The sequence below is a fragment of the Falco naumanni genome, chromosome 2, assembly GCF_017639655.2.
Source record: "Falco naumanni isolate bFalNau1 chromosome 2, bFalNau1.pat, whole genome shotgun sequence".
Taxonomy (NCBI): Eukaryota; Metazoa; Chordata; class Aves; order Falconiformes; family Falconidae; genus Falco; species Falco naumanni.
This window is the reverse complement of record NC_054055.1, coordinates 81,420,535-81,437,448: the sequence shown is the minus strand read 5'-3', so window position 1 is coordinate 81,437,448 and position 16,914 is coordinate 81,420,535. Positions and strand designations below refer to the sequence as shown.

Here is a 16,914-nt window from a genome sequence, read left to right as displayed (position 1 = left end):
TACTTTCATGATTTCTTTTTTTCCCCCTTACTCAAAGGGGACAGGAAGGAAAAGAGCCAGACCTGGACAATTCTGACACCATGTAAGTGCTGTGAAAGCAGACTTGAAACTTTCTCCACCTGGACCTTCCCACTACGTTCCCTAGTTAGATAACTGCTTTATTCTATGCTGTTTTCTACTCTGCTAGGCACAAGCACCACATATGTCATTCAGAACAGTCACACAAAATCTTTTAGCACTATAATGCTAATATTTTATATTAGCATATAATATAATGCTAATAATTTGTGATGCAGGGGATGGGCTGGATCGAGACCACCAAACTCAGATTACAAAACCTGCAGCTCTTCTTTCAAGTACCTAGCTGACAAAGACTTGCTTCCTTTACGGCACACCTTTGCAATTAATTTCTGCTCACCCAGCATCTCACCGCCAGGAAAAGAGGCACCCCCATTCTCCCCCATTTTGTCCAGCTGCATCTTCCTGACCCCTCCCTAGCAGCAGCACAAGCACTTATCTGTTTCCAGGTGAGAAGGTTAAGGGAACTAAGGATGAAAGCTTCAGGGGGGTTGGCTGAATAAATTCCCCATTGGTTTTAGCTCCTTCACCCGTTAAGGGGACAGGCAAGCACCAGGACCAGCACAAGTGATGGGAGAGGAAGGTTAGGGCACAGTTTTATGGTGTAGCTGAGCTGGCCAAATTAGATCTATCATAGAAGTCGGTAATTCTCTACCTTTTGTTTCCAAAGAACAAGAGCCTAGCCTAATTCATCTGAATAATTCACTTTTAGAGTCCCTTGTTCTCCATGACCTATAGAAGAAGTCTAGGGAACTTACATGGCTACACTAGGTTCCAAAAACAGGGAGGAGAATGAGTACCCTGCAGCCTGGAAAGCAGCGTGCTGTTCATCACACGCCTTTAAGTGCACACAGAGTTGTGCTAAACCAGACCTTTGGTCCGGCACTTTGAAATGAACAGCCCAACAACTGCACACAGACCTCACCTCCCACTGGTTTAGAATAACTCCGCCACACTTCCCCCAAGGGAGGGTGCAGGCAAAACAGCCACTGTGCCACCACCACAGGTATATTGCGCCCACAGATCCCCAGAGGAGGAAAAGCCAGGCACAGCAAAGCATACAAAACATAGCTGTTCCCTTCCATAGCCTCTCGCCTCGACAATGCATTACTCATCTCGGTGCTAGTTTTCTTGCTAACTCGGCAAAACAGAAATACTTCTCTTTAAATGTATCCTGAACACTGGAGAGAGAAACTGATAAATTCTCTGCTTTTTCCAGCAGTGATTTATTCGGAAGAGTGGTGAGGTTGCTGCCATGTTTCTTACAAGAGACGTAATAAATGATGCTTAATTTTCTCAGATCACCAACTGTTGCGGTAGGATCACAACATTCAGCAGAGGGCCACACACTCTGCAAACTGATTTATATTGCAGATCCTTGCACTTTCCAGAGAACCTCCAAATGACAACCAAAAAAATAAAATCATACGGATGGCTGTGCTTTAGCCCTGGTCAGCCATAAGAAACAAAGCAAAGACACCAGTAACTATCGCAAGATGAACAAATCATCCTTTGATTTTCAAACGTGCTAACAGCTTGCCTTTTGACTGAATGGGATTTTGTTGGTAACTCAACTCTTCTGAAAGCTAATATATGTATGAGTTTACCTTCAGATCACTCTACAAAAATTCTTCACATTATTACAACTGACAAACTGGGGGGGGGGGGGGGGGGGAGTGGGACGTGGAAATCTTTACTTTCTCCCATTTAGCTGACTCATTATCTGTTGCATGCATTCAGCACAAGCCATGAAGTTAGCTCGGCCAGGTTCATAATATGTGAACAACCTAGTTTTGTTCCAGTCTCTTGGCTTCTCCATTTATATGTTGCTAAAGATCCCCCCAACTTATTTAATTCAATAAATCCCTCACCTGTGTTTAACCTGCCTTAGATATATTTGATGTTTTATTCCAATACAAAATCTAAATTTCAGGCTTACGCCACAAAACTTACCTGATTTTACAGTGGCTAAGGTAGCAATATTTAGGGTTTTCTTCTTAAACAATGGTATCTACCATTCTATTGCCTCTCTCTACGATCAAGCATACAAGCCTTACTGTAGAAAGAACACAACTTGTAACCGCCAACCAGAAAAATACACAAACACTACAAAAGCCTACAATTTCATTAGAAATTAAATCATTTGCTATTACACAGAACTTCATTGTTTTTCTGGCATAAAACTCATTGAATTACTATATACGCCTTGAGGACAATCATTAAAACGTGTAAACATATAACAGGTCCACCTAGTCAGTACAAAGCACCACACAAACTTTAAGTACATAGAAAGTTTGCTCATAAATATTTCTTTGTTAACAATTCAGCACTAAAAAAATATTACTTAAAAAGGCATCTTTTATTAAGTTATTCAGTTTGTCCAGGGCTGGTGGGGCTGTACTATCCCTACTATATTACAGCCACCTGACTTTCTTTCTAAACCATTTTACTTTTCTGGAAGAAAAGGCTATGTGTGGCTGGGACCCAAAGCTTCAGCACAATCTATAAAAATATAATTCTTTAAGACCTTCCGCTCACATCCCGAAGGCCTACACAGCCAGCCCCCAAATTCTGTTTCCCACCCCCACCACATTGCAAATAAAGCTTCAACATACACACACACACACACAGAGTACATATATTACACTCTTCTACACACAGATTTTTCTAAATAGCAATGCAACCACGAGGGCAATAGGTAAGGGGTACATGTGATTTCAGTGGTAACATATGGCACAGCCTTCTCATATTGCTGGTTTTCTCTGTCTGAATCATGTGCTGCCTCGTTCACTGCTCTGCAAATTGTGGATGTATTACTAATATTTGCACTGTGGAGGCACCAAGTCAGGAATGCATGCTTACATAGGAGCATACTTGGGAGCATCCCTTTTGCCTCAGGGTCCATTGCTGCTGGAGCAGTAGAAGCATCAAACGGGTGTCTGGTGGTGCTGGGGCTGTCACCTGTCACCGGTTTCCTGGTGAAGCAGATGGGAGCTTTCCTAGGCTGTTGAAAGCCAAACCACATTCTTCCCTTCTGGAAAATACAAGAACTAGCTTGGGCCCTCCTAGAAAAGCATACTGAGAATAGCAGCTCCCTTGCATTCTGCATTCAATGCCCTTCGCGGGGTGCTTAGGGCACACTCCTCTGGTTTCTGATTGAACCTTGTGGATTTACCTTAAATCTGCTCCTGCATGCATGTATAAACTCACCGGTTTTACTCTTTTTTAAAAAGAGAAAGAAAAGAGCTATTTTCAGGGCTGTGATCGAACATCTCAAAACTTGGTTTCCATTGCTGGTATGTGTCTTTAATGGATGTGTTTTAGAAAGCTACAGAACTGTTTAGCAGTAGGCTCACTTACCAGTAGCAAATGTCTTTCATGAAGACCAGCTCTCTGAATACCCTTACCCTGTGATTCTAACAGGAGTTGAATGACTAGTCAATGAGCCAGTAAGGCTGCAATGAGATGTAAAAGAAGGGGTTGTGCTTCCATTTATGAAGAAGTATTTTGCTTTCAGAGTGACTGAAATTTGTAACATGTATCAGCTTCTAAAAGTACTCTGTAAATGGGCAAGGAGAGGTGGTTTTCTTTAGTATGAACAGAAGCCAAACTTCTCCAATGGGCATAAGCGTAATGATCTCCAATAACCAGTGCTCTCATTAAACTGGACACCTGCTCTCTTCCTCCTTAAAAACACTGCCATAGCAGAGACACCACAGACTGCTGACAGAAGCACCTGTTCTGACATGCAGGAACAATTGTTTCCTACTGTATAGTCTTGTATGCTGTAACCTACGCAGGAAGACAAAAATTCTGTGAAAGGGAGTGCAGCTAAACGCTGCACAAGAAACAGACCTCAAAATGAGTTATGGTTCCATACTAGGATATAACTAAGGAAACCTTTAATTACATCCACTTTATTCAGCAAAACTATTCAACTGTTCTTGTTCTGTTTAATTCTGAAATGATTAACATATTCAAAAATAGGATCTAACAATTTGTGTGTCCACAGTATGTTAAATGTAGATGCTTTTATTACAATCTTTCTTGCCACATATTTTAAAATAAAATAAATCAATACAATCACTATAACAGTCTCAGACAACAAATTAACTCCATCCAATCAAGACATAGTTAAGATACTCAAAAAGGCAGTATGAGTAGCTGGAAACCTTGGTCCTCCGATTCTTTTGTATAACACATTGATTTATAGATTTCTCCTACTTATGACAAAAATCAGCAAACAGACATTAACAATTCATACTGCAGATTTCATAAATGTTTATATGGAGTATGAATAGCATTGATTTTAGCACAATGTCTTTATGTATGTCTCTCAAAGAGGTTCATGGGAATTTTAAGCATTAGAGACTAATCTGAGCCCAGAATAGAGGAGATCACTTGTAAACAACTTTTGGTCCCTCCTGCACGATGGCTCTGCAAATGAGTGCACTTGCAGTAATCAAAATGGCTGACCACATACACTGCAAAGTTCATTCCAGAAAAAAGGGATCCAACACAAATTACTTCCAGTAAGCAAAAAGAAAGAATGGTGGGGAAGCCGACTGGGTACAACATTCACCACTCCCATGCGCACACATGCTTCAGCATCAGAAGTGCCCTTCGCTTACAACTTTGCATGTACACATGGGAGTATGCGTGGCAGTGAAGTCAGTCCTTAACTGGTGAATGCTGGACTGGTGGGCTACAAACACCTTTCACGCTGTTAGGACGGTTATGGAAGATTATCCATTAGTTACTGACTCCACTCTCTGGGCTAAAGTGCTTGTTCTGTAATCAGCTAGGACCTAAATTAGTTTAGACCAACCATTTTTCTTTAGCTAAGGATCTGCAAGTGGATCAGACAACCCTGGCAAGTCTGCTCCAAGCCATTAAATAAATAGTGGGCAGCTGTCTAATACTGAAACACTTTCTAGCTGCACCAGAAAGACAGTAGGAACTCAGAAACAGATACAGATACTACATGCAGGAGGAGAGGAGGGAATAGAAGATTGTACAGGACTGTGCTGAGTCTTTGAATTTTGCTCTGCAAACATTATGAAAAAGCGCTGTGTAAGTGAACAAATAAAAATGCATCCAAGTATTAAGTATGTATACCTTGACATTTAAAAATACCTGTTAGCCTGTTGTAACTACAAAATGTTAGCTACAGAATATATTTACAGAAAATTTCTGATGTTTGTTCCTGGCCAGAGATCTTAAGCCCAATTCTTCACTGAAGACATTAAACCTGACCTAATTTAGATCAGGTCAGTGGGAATTTAAAACAGGTACTACATGACCAACTCCCAGGGACTTGAGCAGAAGAAGCTAGCAGCTCATTGCTACAGAATCCAGCTACTGTAAAATACGAACTCTTTTTTTTAAAAAAAACACATGGATATGTCACAGATTCTAAGGAACATGTGAATTACTGAACTGATCCATTCTTTGAAGCAGTGGGAAGAGATTACACCTGACAGGTATAAGCTGCTCCAACAAACATATCACTTCCTCTTTTATAGCAAGATCAAGGTTTTAAAACCTTGTTTGCAAGGTAGCTTTAAGTCTCCTAAATTTCAAGCTTCCTCATTTCAGAGAAAACCAGCCCTTGCCTTTCTTTCAATTCCCTTGCGAAAGTCTATTTCTTTTATTGGCAAAAAACCATTGTGCTGCCTCACACTTACTAAAAGGGCTTTTCTGTAGTACATGCTTACAAGAAGTAGGGTTGCTTTGACAGTGCATACTTATTGCTGCTTAAAAAAAACCCTAAAAGGCCAGTTTTGAGCATCTCTTTCCTGTTGATCCCCTGATGTGAAAAACTGAAGAACCTCAATTTTGCAGCAGGGATGGCCACCATATCACTCTCAGTTTGGCTCCATGACTGTCAACGAAGCTAATGCTGGTGCAGATGGTGTTGGGCAACCCACAGCCTCACGCTACAGGAGACAGTGCACCACGAGCCACTTCCAGACCCAGCTATGATTTTGTGCTACAGCCATGGGACTGCAGGAATCAAGTGTCATTTAATGCATGTGAACAGCTCCTGGGATTCATCTAATCCTTTGCAATCTGACAGACACAGTAGAGGTCTCAAAGCTTGGCCATCTGAAGACTTTTGTTTGTGCCCCATAGAGGCTGCAAAACTGGATACAGCTGGGTGAGGGTGTCAAGCAGAGTGATGCAAAGTCGACCACAATATGTACAGGCAGGGAAGTTCAGTATGTTGATCCCTTCTTCACAAGAGCATGGTAGGGATTATGCACTTCCATGTGAAACAGTCTAATTTTAAAAGATAAATAAACTCATAGTTTTGTTGGGAATATGGCATGCAACGCTTCTTTAATCAATGCTAGAAACAGTTAAAATCCTTTTGTGTTCAACATTTCAGTGTTGAAATACAGCACCAGCTACAGTATTTAAATACCTTTGCTGGAAGCAACTGTCTTAAAAAAGGCAATTGTATTCTTGGCACAACTGCCCAAGCAAAAAGCACCTTATTCAAAAAGTGGGCAAATTACTAATACTAAGCTATTTCCTTGCCTGTCTGGAAGTTTGTGTCTCAGCAAGAAAAATAAAGAAATATTTGCATCAATTTAAAAACACAGCCCTGCAAAGAAAGGCAATTTTTTTTGTTTTTTGTACCTCACAGAATGGTTCAGGTTGGAAGGGACATCTGGAGGTCGTCTAGTTCAACTCTGCTTCACCAGCGGGGTCAAGTACAGCAGGTTGCTTAGGGCCATGTTCAGTCAGGTTTTGAGTATCTCCAGGTAATTCCACAACCTCTCTGGGCAACCTGTGTCCGCATTTGATCACCCTCAAAGTGAATTATATTTTTTTCATGTTTAAATGGAATTTTCTGTATTTCAGTCTGTGCCCACCACCTGTTACCCCTTCGTTGGGCACCACTGAGAAGAGCCTGGCTCCTTCTTCACTGCCTCCCATCAGATATTTATACACACAGTTAAGATAGTTCATGTCTTTCCACATGTTGGATATCATCCATTGAGCTCTTCTCTGTTACTGACTGCTGATTTTAGCAATTGTTCATATCACCAAAATTATTATTGCTAGAAAGTTATTTCATGGCAGTGGTTACTAAAAACTGTGGCAGTAGTTTCACATTTTGTAGGTAATTTCTGTTGGTTTTTTCCCCCCTTATTCTCAATTTGTATGAAAATATTTTTTCATTTTTAATGCCAAGTGCATGAGAGGGAATAAAAATTATTAGTTGTTGAAAGTGAAAACCTGAAGTTTGCCTCTTGCACTTAACTGCAAAACATTTTCATCCCTTAAATTTCATTTCATTCTGAATTTCATTCAGAGATACTGAAACGAGGAATTTCAGAAATGTCTTAATTAAGAAATCTTACTCTATGAAAAAAATCTATTCAGCTAAAAATCCACTTTAAGGATAAATTACTGTTCTACTAGGTGAAAACAATTAACTTCTACAACGGCAGAACATCCACAAAAACGGTGGCATAAGTGAAAACTTCAGTGGCCAAAGCAATCTCCAAACCACCTCTTCTGAACACTCCCAAGTTAAGCAAGTGACCTTATCAGTTAGGCAGATGTGATGAGGCAGATGCAGGAAAGGCATCTGGGAGATACCCAAGAGTGAGTTTCCTGAAGATGCTCAGGTAACCAAGAAAAACTCAGCCCTTTCCTCTAATGCAAATTTGCTTCACGTCACTGCAAGCAGAAATGCAATTTTTATCTCCCTACGCCTTCTAAGACAAAGCTCATTAACTGAGTTTGGATTTAGTAACACACTAGACCTTATCTTGGGAGAAGCAAAAACCTCAGTTCCATACAGAAATCATACGGAAGTACAAGTGGATAGTGCCTGTCAGCATATCTGCCCTACAGGTACACTACGTGCTATGATATATAGGAAGCCAAAATTATTAAGACTCCCATTTTGAAACCTTATGAAGCAGAATTTTGAAATAAAGATGCATTAATAATAATAATAATGCATTTCTGCCATCTTTAATCAGCATAGGCTGCAGAAACTTACATTATGAACAAATTAATTTTGTATGTTTCACTACATCTGGTAAACGTATGTAACTTACTAAACTTTACTAAACTAAAAATATTACTTTTGCCACATTGCTTCATTGATAAGCCTGTCAATAGTGCTCGCTATTGTTAAATGGAAGTGCACTACGTAGTCTGTAAATACATAGACCCATGAAGAATGAACTAGGGTAGCCAGCTTTCAGGGCAAGAGCAGCTTTCTCTTTTGTCCTTACAGAATGTTTGTCCTTAGTTAAAAACTAAACAAAGAATCAAACCTGGCCTCAGAGGTAGAACTACAAACTTCTAATTAGTGCTACTGAATAAAGATACTATCTTATTAATGAAGATGTTTCTGGAGCAGCTTTTGGAAGAAAATCATGTGGGCACCCACAGACATTAGAAATAAACAGGCAGTACCTGCAAAAACTGAAACTGTGCAGCTGTTCATAGACAAGAAACAGGAGCAGTTATCAGCAACATGAACAACACCTCAAGGTCACTTCAGAGTACTTAAATGCCAAACGTCTTCAAAGTACTCCTACACACAACCAAAACTTTGTGTGTAGTTTTAACCCTGCTTAGTTTCATAGCAGCTGAGATACTGAATACCAGAGTAGGTAACCAGGTACCTCCAGGAAGAGGGAGCATGGAGCCAGCTCCATTGGCACTAAATGCCATCCTGAAATATATTTTCCAGTCAGTCAAGCATTCCATTAGCAAATTCACATCGAAAGTCTTTGGCAAGGCAGGAACATTGTACTCTCTTGCCCTGGGTAATCGCACAGACAAATAAATTTGACAGCCATTTTGATACCTGGTAATACGCTTCTATGCACACTAACTGTTTTTTGTTTTTAAAACTGAGCAAGGCCAGCACATATGTTTGAGAGTGGATATCTGCCTATGCTGGGCACTATTTCATGAAAGTCAGGTTTCTGTCACAGATCTAAGGCAAATATTACAATTTACAGGAAAGAAATGAGGACATCAATACATTGTGCGTTATTGGAGACGTACAGCCTTTATAACACGGTGGCTTTCACTATGATGTCTGGGTTTTCTATGTCCTTTTTGCTTTGGACCATTCTCAGTTCCAGCTGGGCTGAGTTTGGTTTGTTTCCTTCTCCAGCTTGGGCTAAAAAGATGACATCAGAACATCAGTAAAAACAGTCGTATAAAAAGAAAAAAATTGCATTGTTCTGTTACTCCACCATTTTTATTACCCTCCTCCCCTCCCCAGTCTTCCTTGCTAACCCCTGCTAAAGGCTTCTCAGGTGGAAGATCCAGGTCAGCACTGTGATTTCCTTTAATTCCTGCTCCGCACCTCTCTCCAGGAAAGAAATTCAGCTCTGCTGTTAATTAGAAAGTCACACAGACATGTTCTAAGAACCCACAGATCCCATCTGGATCACTTTCAGAATTGAAAAACATGGGAACTCCAAGGGGAGAGAAGCTGGGGAAAAAGAAAAAAAAATTGCTCTTCACAAGGCCAACACAGCAAACATACAGCTTATTATTAGTTGAAAAACCCCTCTCAGTACTAAACACTCAAAGGGAAAATGAGTGAGCTGCACTTGAAACAGCAGCTCTCTTGCAAGTCAAACGCAGCATTTCCTCAAGTTCTTCCTCCACTGTTTTTGCAAAGCAGCGAGGCACAGCCAGCATGACTGTAGTCCCGCTACAAGCTGAACAGTGACATCTTCAGTCAGGTGTTGTCAGAAACAGGCTTGGAGGACACAGTAAGGAAATGCACAAAGACTACCAAGCTCTCCCGTAAATTCTCTGGCTGCTTCTGCACTGAGGGCTACCTTCAGTTGGGAAACCCAGAATGCTCTCTAAATGTTTCTTCTGATGCAAATCCAGACAGAACAAGGGAACAAGGTTTGAATGAATTACCTTTCGCACTCTTAATGGTCCTTTGCAGAACATGTTGCATGGCTGACACAGTCTTTTCACATGCCACCTGCATTAACATAATTAATTCAGGTTTCAGTAAAAGTTCAGCTGCCTAGCTTAATCTTATTATTTCAAAACACTGCTCTTAAGAGGCAAACAACTGACAAGATGCAAACAGGATGACAACTATGTAATGTAGAATTTTGAGGGAAAAAATTTAGGCTTTCTTAATTCTCACAAAACAGGTATTAAAAACCATACACCTGTATCAATAAGTCTATGTGCTTAAGGGAAAGAAACAGAAAAATCTGATAAATGATTTTTAGTGCCTATTATGAAGTGAGGGTAAAAAATACAGTTACAAACATACATACAGTCTCCCTCTAGACAGCACATCATCTTATTTGGCAAAATTACAAAATCCACATAACTGAAATGTGACTGTCCAGAGTTGTACAAGCTAAAATGTTTGGGCTAAAGGGAAATTCTGCTTTTTTTCCTCCGAGGACAGGAAAAAAAGCCAGGACAGAAGAGAGTATTTAAATAATACCATAGATTAAAAGTTGTGTTTTTTTTAAAAAAAGAAACATAGTGTAAATTTGCAGAGAGACAAGTAACTTCACCCATACCTTCAAATTGTTTGGATGCTTATGCGTCCATGCCAAAAGCATAGCAGCAAACAAGTCTCCTGTTCCAACAAAAACAGCATCCACTTTAGGAGACTCCACTCGAATCCTTTGTGTCATCTTGGTACCATCTGCTTTAGCTACAACACAGATAGAGAGTTAAGTAACAGATCCAGCAATTAATACAATAGCACCTGATTTCAATTCCATTCGTTTGGAATGTAAAGATACTAAGGAGTACAGTAAACTTTCTACCAGCTCTTTTAAAAGGTACAACCTTTCAAAACTCTGCCAAGTTGTGACAGCATTTACAACTTACATATTGTACATACTTCCCTTAAGAGGGAGCAGATAGCTAGCACCTCCGTTTTCATGAAGGACGGAGCCACCTATCTTCATTTAGGAAGCAGCAGCAGCAGCTTGCTCACAAAACTGCGTATTTATGGAGACTGTTGAATTCTAGATGGGGCATGCCAAACCACAATCTAGAGCATCTCTGGGTTGTACAGAGGCACAAAGGCAGCTGTAGACATCAGCAGAGAATATCTGATCCATATGCCATATTCTAATCACCATCAGAATGGCTAGACTTATTCCAGACCTAGCATGTACTGACCCACCAACTGGTTCTTAGTGGAATCTGTTTTAAATATCAATATTTTTTTGGTCTCTCAGCAGTCCAAAATGTGATGCCCACATTTACAGCCCTTAGATGAACAAGAAAATGACATCATACGCCATCTCACATAACTATGCCCTTCTCAGGTAAAAACATCCTGTGACAGTCCAAAACACGGTGAATCTTGGTGATGGTATAAAAGGATATATAAAGAAGAAGCAGAAGACATTTTACAACCTATCGGGGAAAAACAATCTGCTAACAGGACAGTGTAACTTTTCACAAAAGCATTCAAAGTGTTCACAGTTCCTGTTTTATACCACTACCACTTGTCAGGGCCACTACAAGGGGTGTTAACAGCCCTGATCAACCTCACCTGGGACATCTTACCCCCAGGCAACCTCTGCCCACTTGCCGAGGAGCTGCACGGAAGCTCAGGCCCAAGTGCGAGCATCCTTGCCTGAGCTATGTTGTAGGTGTGCCTGTGTACAGCCCTGCTGTCCTCACTGACTGGATCGTCCACATTAATCTCGGACCTGGCTTGTCTCACATTTCTCTGATGATCACTGGAGTGTCAATGGGACCCGTCTGCCACCCCCCCACCCCCCCCCCCCCCCCCCATTTTAAATATCACCTTATTAAAATACTGTGGGGACTTGTGCCCTGTTGGTGAGGGCAGGGCTCTGCCTGTGCTATGATCACGCTCAGCTCCAGCTTGTCTTCCCTCATGGAGCAGCCCCGTTCTTACTGCTCTCTGGTATTACTGTAGGAGAAGTTTGCTTAGGGATCTAAGCTCCTTCCATGCACTACCAATGGGTCTGATCAAACTGCTTCTTAGAAAAGTAACTTGAAAGCACAGAACCGGTTAAAAGAACGTGTGGTTTAACGGAGGAGATCATGACTTACTTTTTCTGTGGCTTCCCAGAGCAATTAGGTAGTCATTTCCTAGAGGTGCCTGTAGATCTGAGCTTGTGATCACAACAGTTTCTGGTCCCATGGCATGAAGCATATCCATTACCTTTCCGTGTGCAAAAAGGCAGGAATCAGTGACTGCAATATGTGTTGATTAAACCTTGCATCATTCATAGTACTGAGGACTTTTGACAGCAACTTATTTTGGCATCTTTTGTAAAGAGAAAAAGTAGTTTCTACTCAAATATTTAATTGAATTAGGGGAATTAACTTAAAATAGGGGAATCAAAACATACATACATACAAACTTGTTAAAATATTCAAGCATCTCTATTATCTTTGGACACTCCTCTGAAAAGAATACTCTGTTTCAACTATGATCAGCATGTTTGTCTGCATCATGTTTTTAGAACACATTATCAAAAGAATAAGAGAACAAATATACAGACACATCTTGAAACAGGCATCTTGAAACACTCGCTAGAAAGCTACTAACTCCAGATCATGAAGTTTGATTTACCTACTACTTTAAGAGTTAGCAAAAACGAAGAGTTAAAGAGCTAAATCAGAGGCACAAGTGTGTCTGTCTCAATCTTCTTTTCTCATTCTGTTTCAAACTTCACATTACACCTGTAAATTATATACCTTTGTATTTCCACTCTGCGTGTTCCCTACTTAAAGTCATTAATACTCTACTTCTGACATCACAATTGGTTGCTACAGAAGGTATTTTGGTTTCACAGAAGAAAGAATGGCTTCAATAATGAATTTAGCATAAAACACAGATAAAATATTAATTCTCCCAGAAGAGTTTAACTAAAAATCCTCTCAAGCTAGCTATGACTCACAAGCAGCTGAATGATAAGGAATTATTTCTGCTATTTTTGAATTCTCTATCACTTTTCTTTCTCGTCTAAGACTCCAGGTTTCTTCAACAGCCAGACCTCTTTGCACAGACATCAGCTGGGTTTTAAAGAAGCAGTAAATCCACCAGCATATGCTGACATAATCAACATGTGAAGTAACACTAATCTCAATTTCATTTCTCAGTCACAGTTCCCCAAGAATCCCCAAGAATGGAATTCAAGAACTAGTATTTCTAGTTGTAGGACTTAGCCCCTTTTCTACACTAATATTTCATACTTAAATACATCGTATTTAATATGACTATACTGCTGTCACTAGTCTTGCTAAAGAAAGGAATGAAAGCATGTCACCATGGAAAGTGATGCCAGAATTCGTACCACCTCCAAAGGGGACACATTCCAGCATGGATTATTACTCACACAGATAGATCTACGTATGATATGCAGTGGCAGAGACAGATTAAAATATCCTGAAAGCTACTATTTTAAAAATGTTTCCATTCCTAAGTATAATTCTATCTCTTTAGAAGAGATTCTTTTTTAAAGCCCATCACAAATAAGAGCTATTACGTGAATCAGACAGACTGTCAGAAAACTAACTTGTAAAATTTGCTTAGTCCACGCAACTCATGTTTACTGCTGCGATATGCAAACCTAAACTAATGGCTGTTCAGCTAACAGTGCTGATCTCAAGACTGTGTTTCCACTGGTGATGGTGATAAATAGAAGAACTGAGTTAGCAGCTAGTGGCACGAAGCACACAGTTCATCACCCTCATGCAGCACAGGGTGGGTAATGTAAAACTGGGGAGGGGTGGGGCTGGAGTTAAAAGAGCTGAGATCTTTGGAGCTGCTTCCCACCATGAAGCCATAGTAATCAATCAATGTTGCATGAAATTGCTGGAGGGAAAAAAAGCCAAACATCTGGGTGGACAGACCCCAGCTACTCTCCAGGGTGCCACTGATGTTTGTTTAAAGACTTTGTGTTCCTTTCAAGTTCAAAATCAAACTGGAAGAAATAACATCAGTCCATTACGAAAGCACTTGACTTGTCAACAAAACAAAGAGCTCAGCCCTTCTCAAAACACCAATAAAACCATATTCCTATTTCGTCCTTCACCGCTGAGCCCTGCAGCTTTTTATTTCCTTCAGTTTGTATAAAAGGATAAATCCTTACACCTTGATGCAGTGTATTCGCAGACCATCTATCATTTCTATATGGTGATGACAGCAGCTATCAGTGCTGTGAATTTGTACCAGCAAGTACCCACAGCCCATCACTCCCAGCCTGGTTTCTCATCTAGGCAATCTATCCCAGGTCTCATCCCCTTTAAGTCAATTTAAGGAAGAGAAGCAGTGCACCAGCAACCACTGTCAGGAAGAGATTCAGAAACCCTTGTAAGCATTTGCTAGCAAGCTCTCTTCGTTGCAAGCAGCCCGTATGGGAGAACGAGGAAAGGCGGTGCCACAGCTCAGCATGGCTGTCGCACGGCTCGCATGTGGACAGCAGAAGGAGCGAGTCGTGCAAGTTCCCAGTGCCCAGGGTCACCCGGGGGGGGGGTCACCCCAGCCAGGCATTCCCACAGCGCTGACAACGTGTGGTTACTTGCCGCGGGTGCGGCTGCTACCCCATCTTACACCGCAGGAGAACAGGCTCATAAAGATCTACTCATTACCACAGCGATGCCTTTAGCTGTAGTTCTTTGGGGAGGTTTCCTCAGAAGTCTGACACTAGAACAGAAAGTGTTTTGCGCCTGGAGTGCACAAGCTTTGATCATAAATGGAGAGAGAAAGGATAGAGGTCAAAGTGACTTCAAGGTTAAAGACAAATGGCAAACTGCAGCACTGCAGGCAGGACCACAGAAAGAGACCTTACACGTCCTGCCCCTTGCCTCCTTACCTCTAAAGCTTCTTTTTCTGTGTGAATCTTCCTGCCCGTGAGTAACCTGAGAATGAAACAGAAATCTTAAGAAACCACAAGTTCTCCAGGCAATCGCTGCTTTATTTACTCTTTTTGAAGGAGGAAAGCTTGGACTTCACCATACAGGCCTAAATGGTTTGTAGCTACACGGTCTGCTGCGCCAGACCACTGTGTTTAAAAAGTATGTGCACAGATACACAGCACTTCCGAAGTGGACTCACACCAGTCCTAATCTGCCTCCTGCAGAGATTCCTGTATTCTAGAACTCCCTCACAAATGCCTTCCCTCCATCTCCCACGTAGCTGTTCCACCCCCATATGGGGGACCGCGCGTGATGCATCACAACAGGTTACCTCCTGACCAAAGAGTCACAGCTACATAGACAGGACAGGCAGGAAGGATTTAAATTCTTAACTCCTAGGAGGTGTTGCGACGGTGGTATTTCCAAATTTAATTTTGGGGGGCTGAGCCAAACTATTTCAGTTTTGATATTCTGACATATAACAAAAATATGCCTAGGAATGGGTAAGGATGGGGAAAGGAAAAAGAGGTATTTTTTCAACGTGCCCTAGGTACAGGCCTCTGGAGATAACAAGAGGTAATCATGAGAGACCAGAGAAAATGAAATAATCTTTTCCTCACATAACTCCCAGATTTTTTTTTATTGATTTCAATATGGAACAGTTGGAGATTTTCTGAAAAGCACCACTTGAAAGTAACAGCTAAAACCCAACACGTGCATGTATATGGCAGTGTATCAAGACAAGTAAGAATGGGTATCACACTCCCCCAAGTTTATTTGGCTATAAAAGGAAATAAGTACTTACTCAGCTTCAAACTGGTTAGGAGTAATTATGTCAGCAACAGGTACAACTTTGTCCCTGTAGACTGGGAGGAGATCCTTGGGCACATACTAGAGGAGAAGAAACAGCATCAAGTGTTATCAGCAGCATCTGAGAGGTGGGACTGCAACTGTTCTTCCCTCAGCTGCCATCCATGCTGTCACCGAGTAACCTGACAGCTCCCAGTGTACTATCATGCAGCAGTAACAAGGAGGCAGCGCATCCTCCAGCTGGTGACAGCACAACCAAGAGCCCTTCTTACACTGGAGGCAATGGGAAGTACTGCTAAGCAGACTGGCCTAAACTGGCAGCATCAAAAGCACGTGGCACCTGGATGAAGAATTTCTGGATTCCCTCTCAAAGTGACAGAACAGCGTGAGGAAATACCATGCCCAACATGGCAAACCCTTTCTCATGTCCCTACCTTGGAAAGAAGATACTTTGTTGTTGTACTGCCAGCATAGAGGCCTTTTGCTGCAGCAGTGCGTGCCCACCTCGACTGTGTTGCATTTTGGGGCTTAGGAACAAGTAATATCTGTGGTACCTGTTATTTTGCCTCCTCCTTTCAGTGCAGTATTTCTAGGGTGTGCTGTACACCAATGTGTGTGAAGAGGAATCAGATTTGTAATTTGTTTGGTACAACTTAATCTATAAAGCAGTTCTAGTAAGGATGTTAAAAATATTTTGCTTGTGTTGCACCTAGGTCTAACAAAACGCTAGCATACTTTGCTGCCTGCAGAATCACCTCTTCAAGTAATAAGGGCCAATGCTCCCCGTTCTGCCTGTCTGTTCCATCTCTATCCCATCTTCATTAGCTAAATACAGCCCATCAGCAAAGGGAGACTGGCTATCTAAGCAGGTGACATACACCAAAACGTAACAGGAGCCCACTGGCCTGTACGCTCTTCAGACTCAAAGCTGAAGCTGTTCTGGCACACACTGGAGCTCAGCTGGGAGTTTGGGTTAGATGGGTACAGGGGTCATCTCACCTGCTGCAACTCAATTTAACAACACCTTTTATTAAAATTAATTGTTTACTAGTAGCTGATATTCTTTGGCAGAACCCCATTTGCTAAATCAGGATTGATACCTCCTTTTGTCCATGTTTTATCTTCTCTGTTAGTCTC

The 16,914-nt window shown here is 41.3% G+C and overlaps 1 protein-coding gene across 1 annotated transcript in view; it reads right to left on the bottom strand.

The window, feature by feature from the left end:
- Positions 1 to 24: 24 nt before the first annotated feature.
- The window catches only part of PDXK (pyridoxal kinase), a 54,965-nt gene continuing 38,075 nt past the window's right edge, over positions 25 to 16,914 (bottom strand). Inside the window, exons 6-11 of the mRNA XM_040585196.1 lie at positions 15,773 to 15,858; positions 14,925 to 14,970; positions 12,154 to 12,265; positions 10,632 to 10,768; positions 10,003 to 10,069; positions 25 to 9,241 (exon numbers count right to left, since the gene is read on the bottom strand). Of these exons, the coding sequence (XP_040441130.1) occupies positions 9,129 to 9,241; positions 10,003 to 10,069; positions 10,632 to 10,768; positions 12,154 to 12,265; positions 14,925 to 14,970; positions 15,773 to 15,858 (561 nt within the window). The 3' untranslated portion in view covers positions 25 to 9,128. The remainder of the gene's footprint in view (positions 9,242 to 10,002; positions 10,070 to 10,631; positions 10,769 to 12,153; positions 12,266 to 14,924; positions 14,971 to 15,772; positions 15,859 to 16,914) is intronic.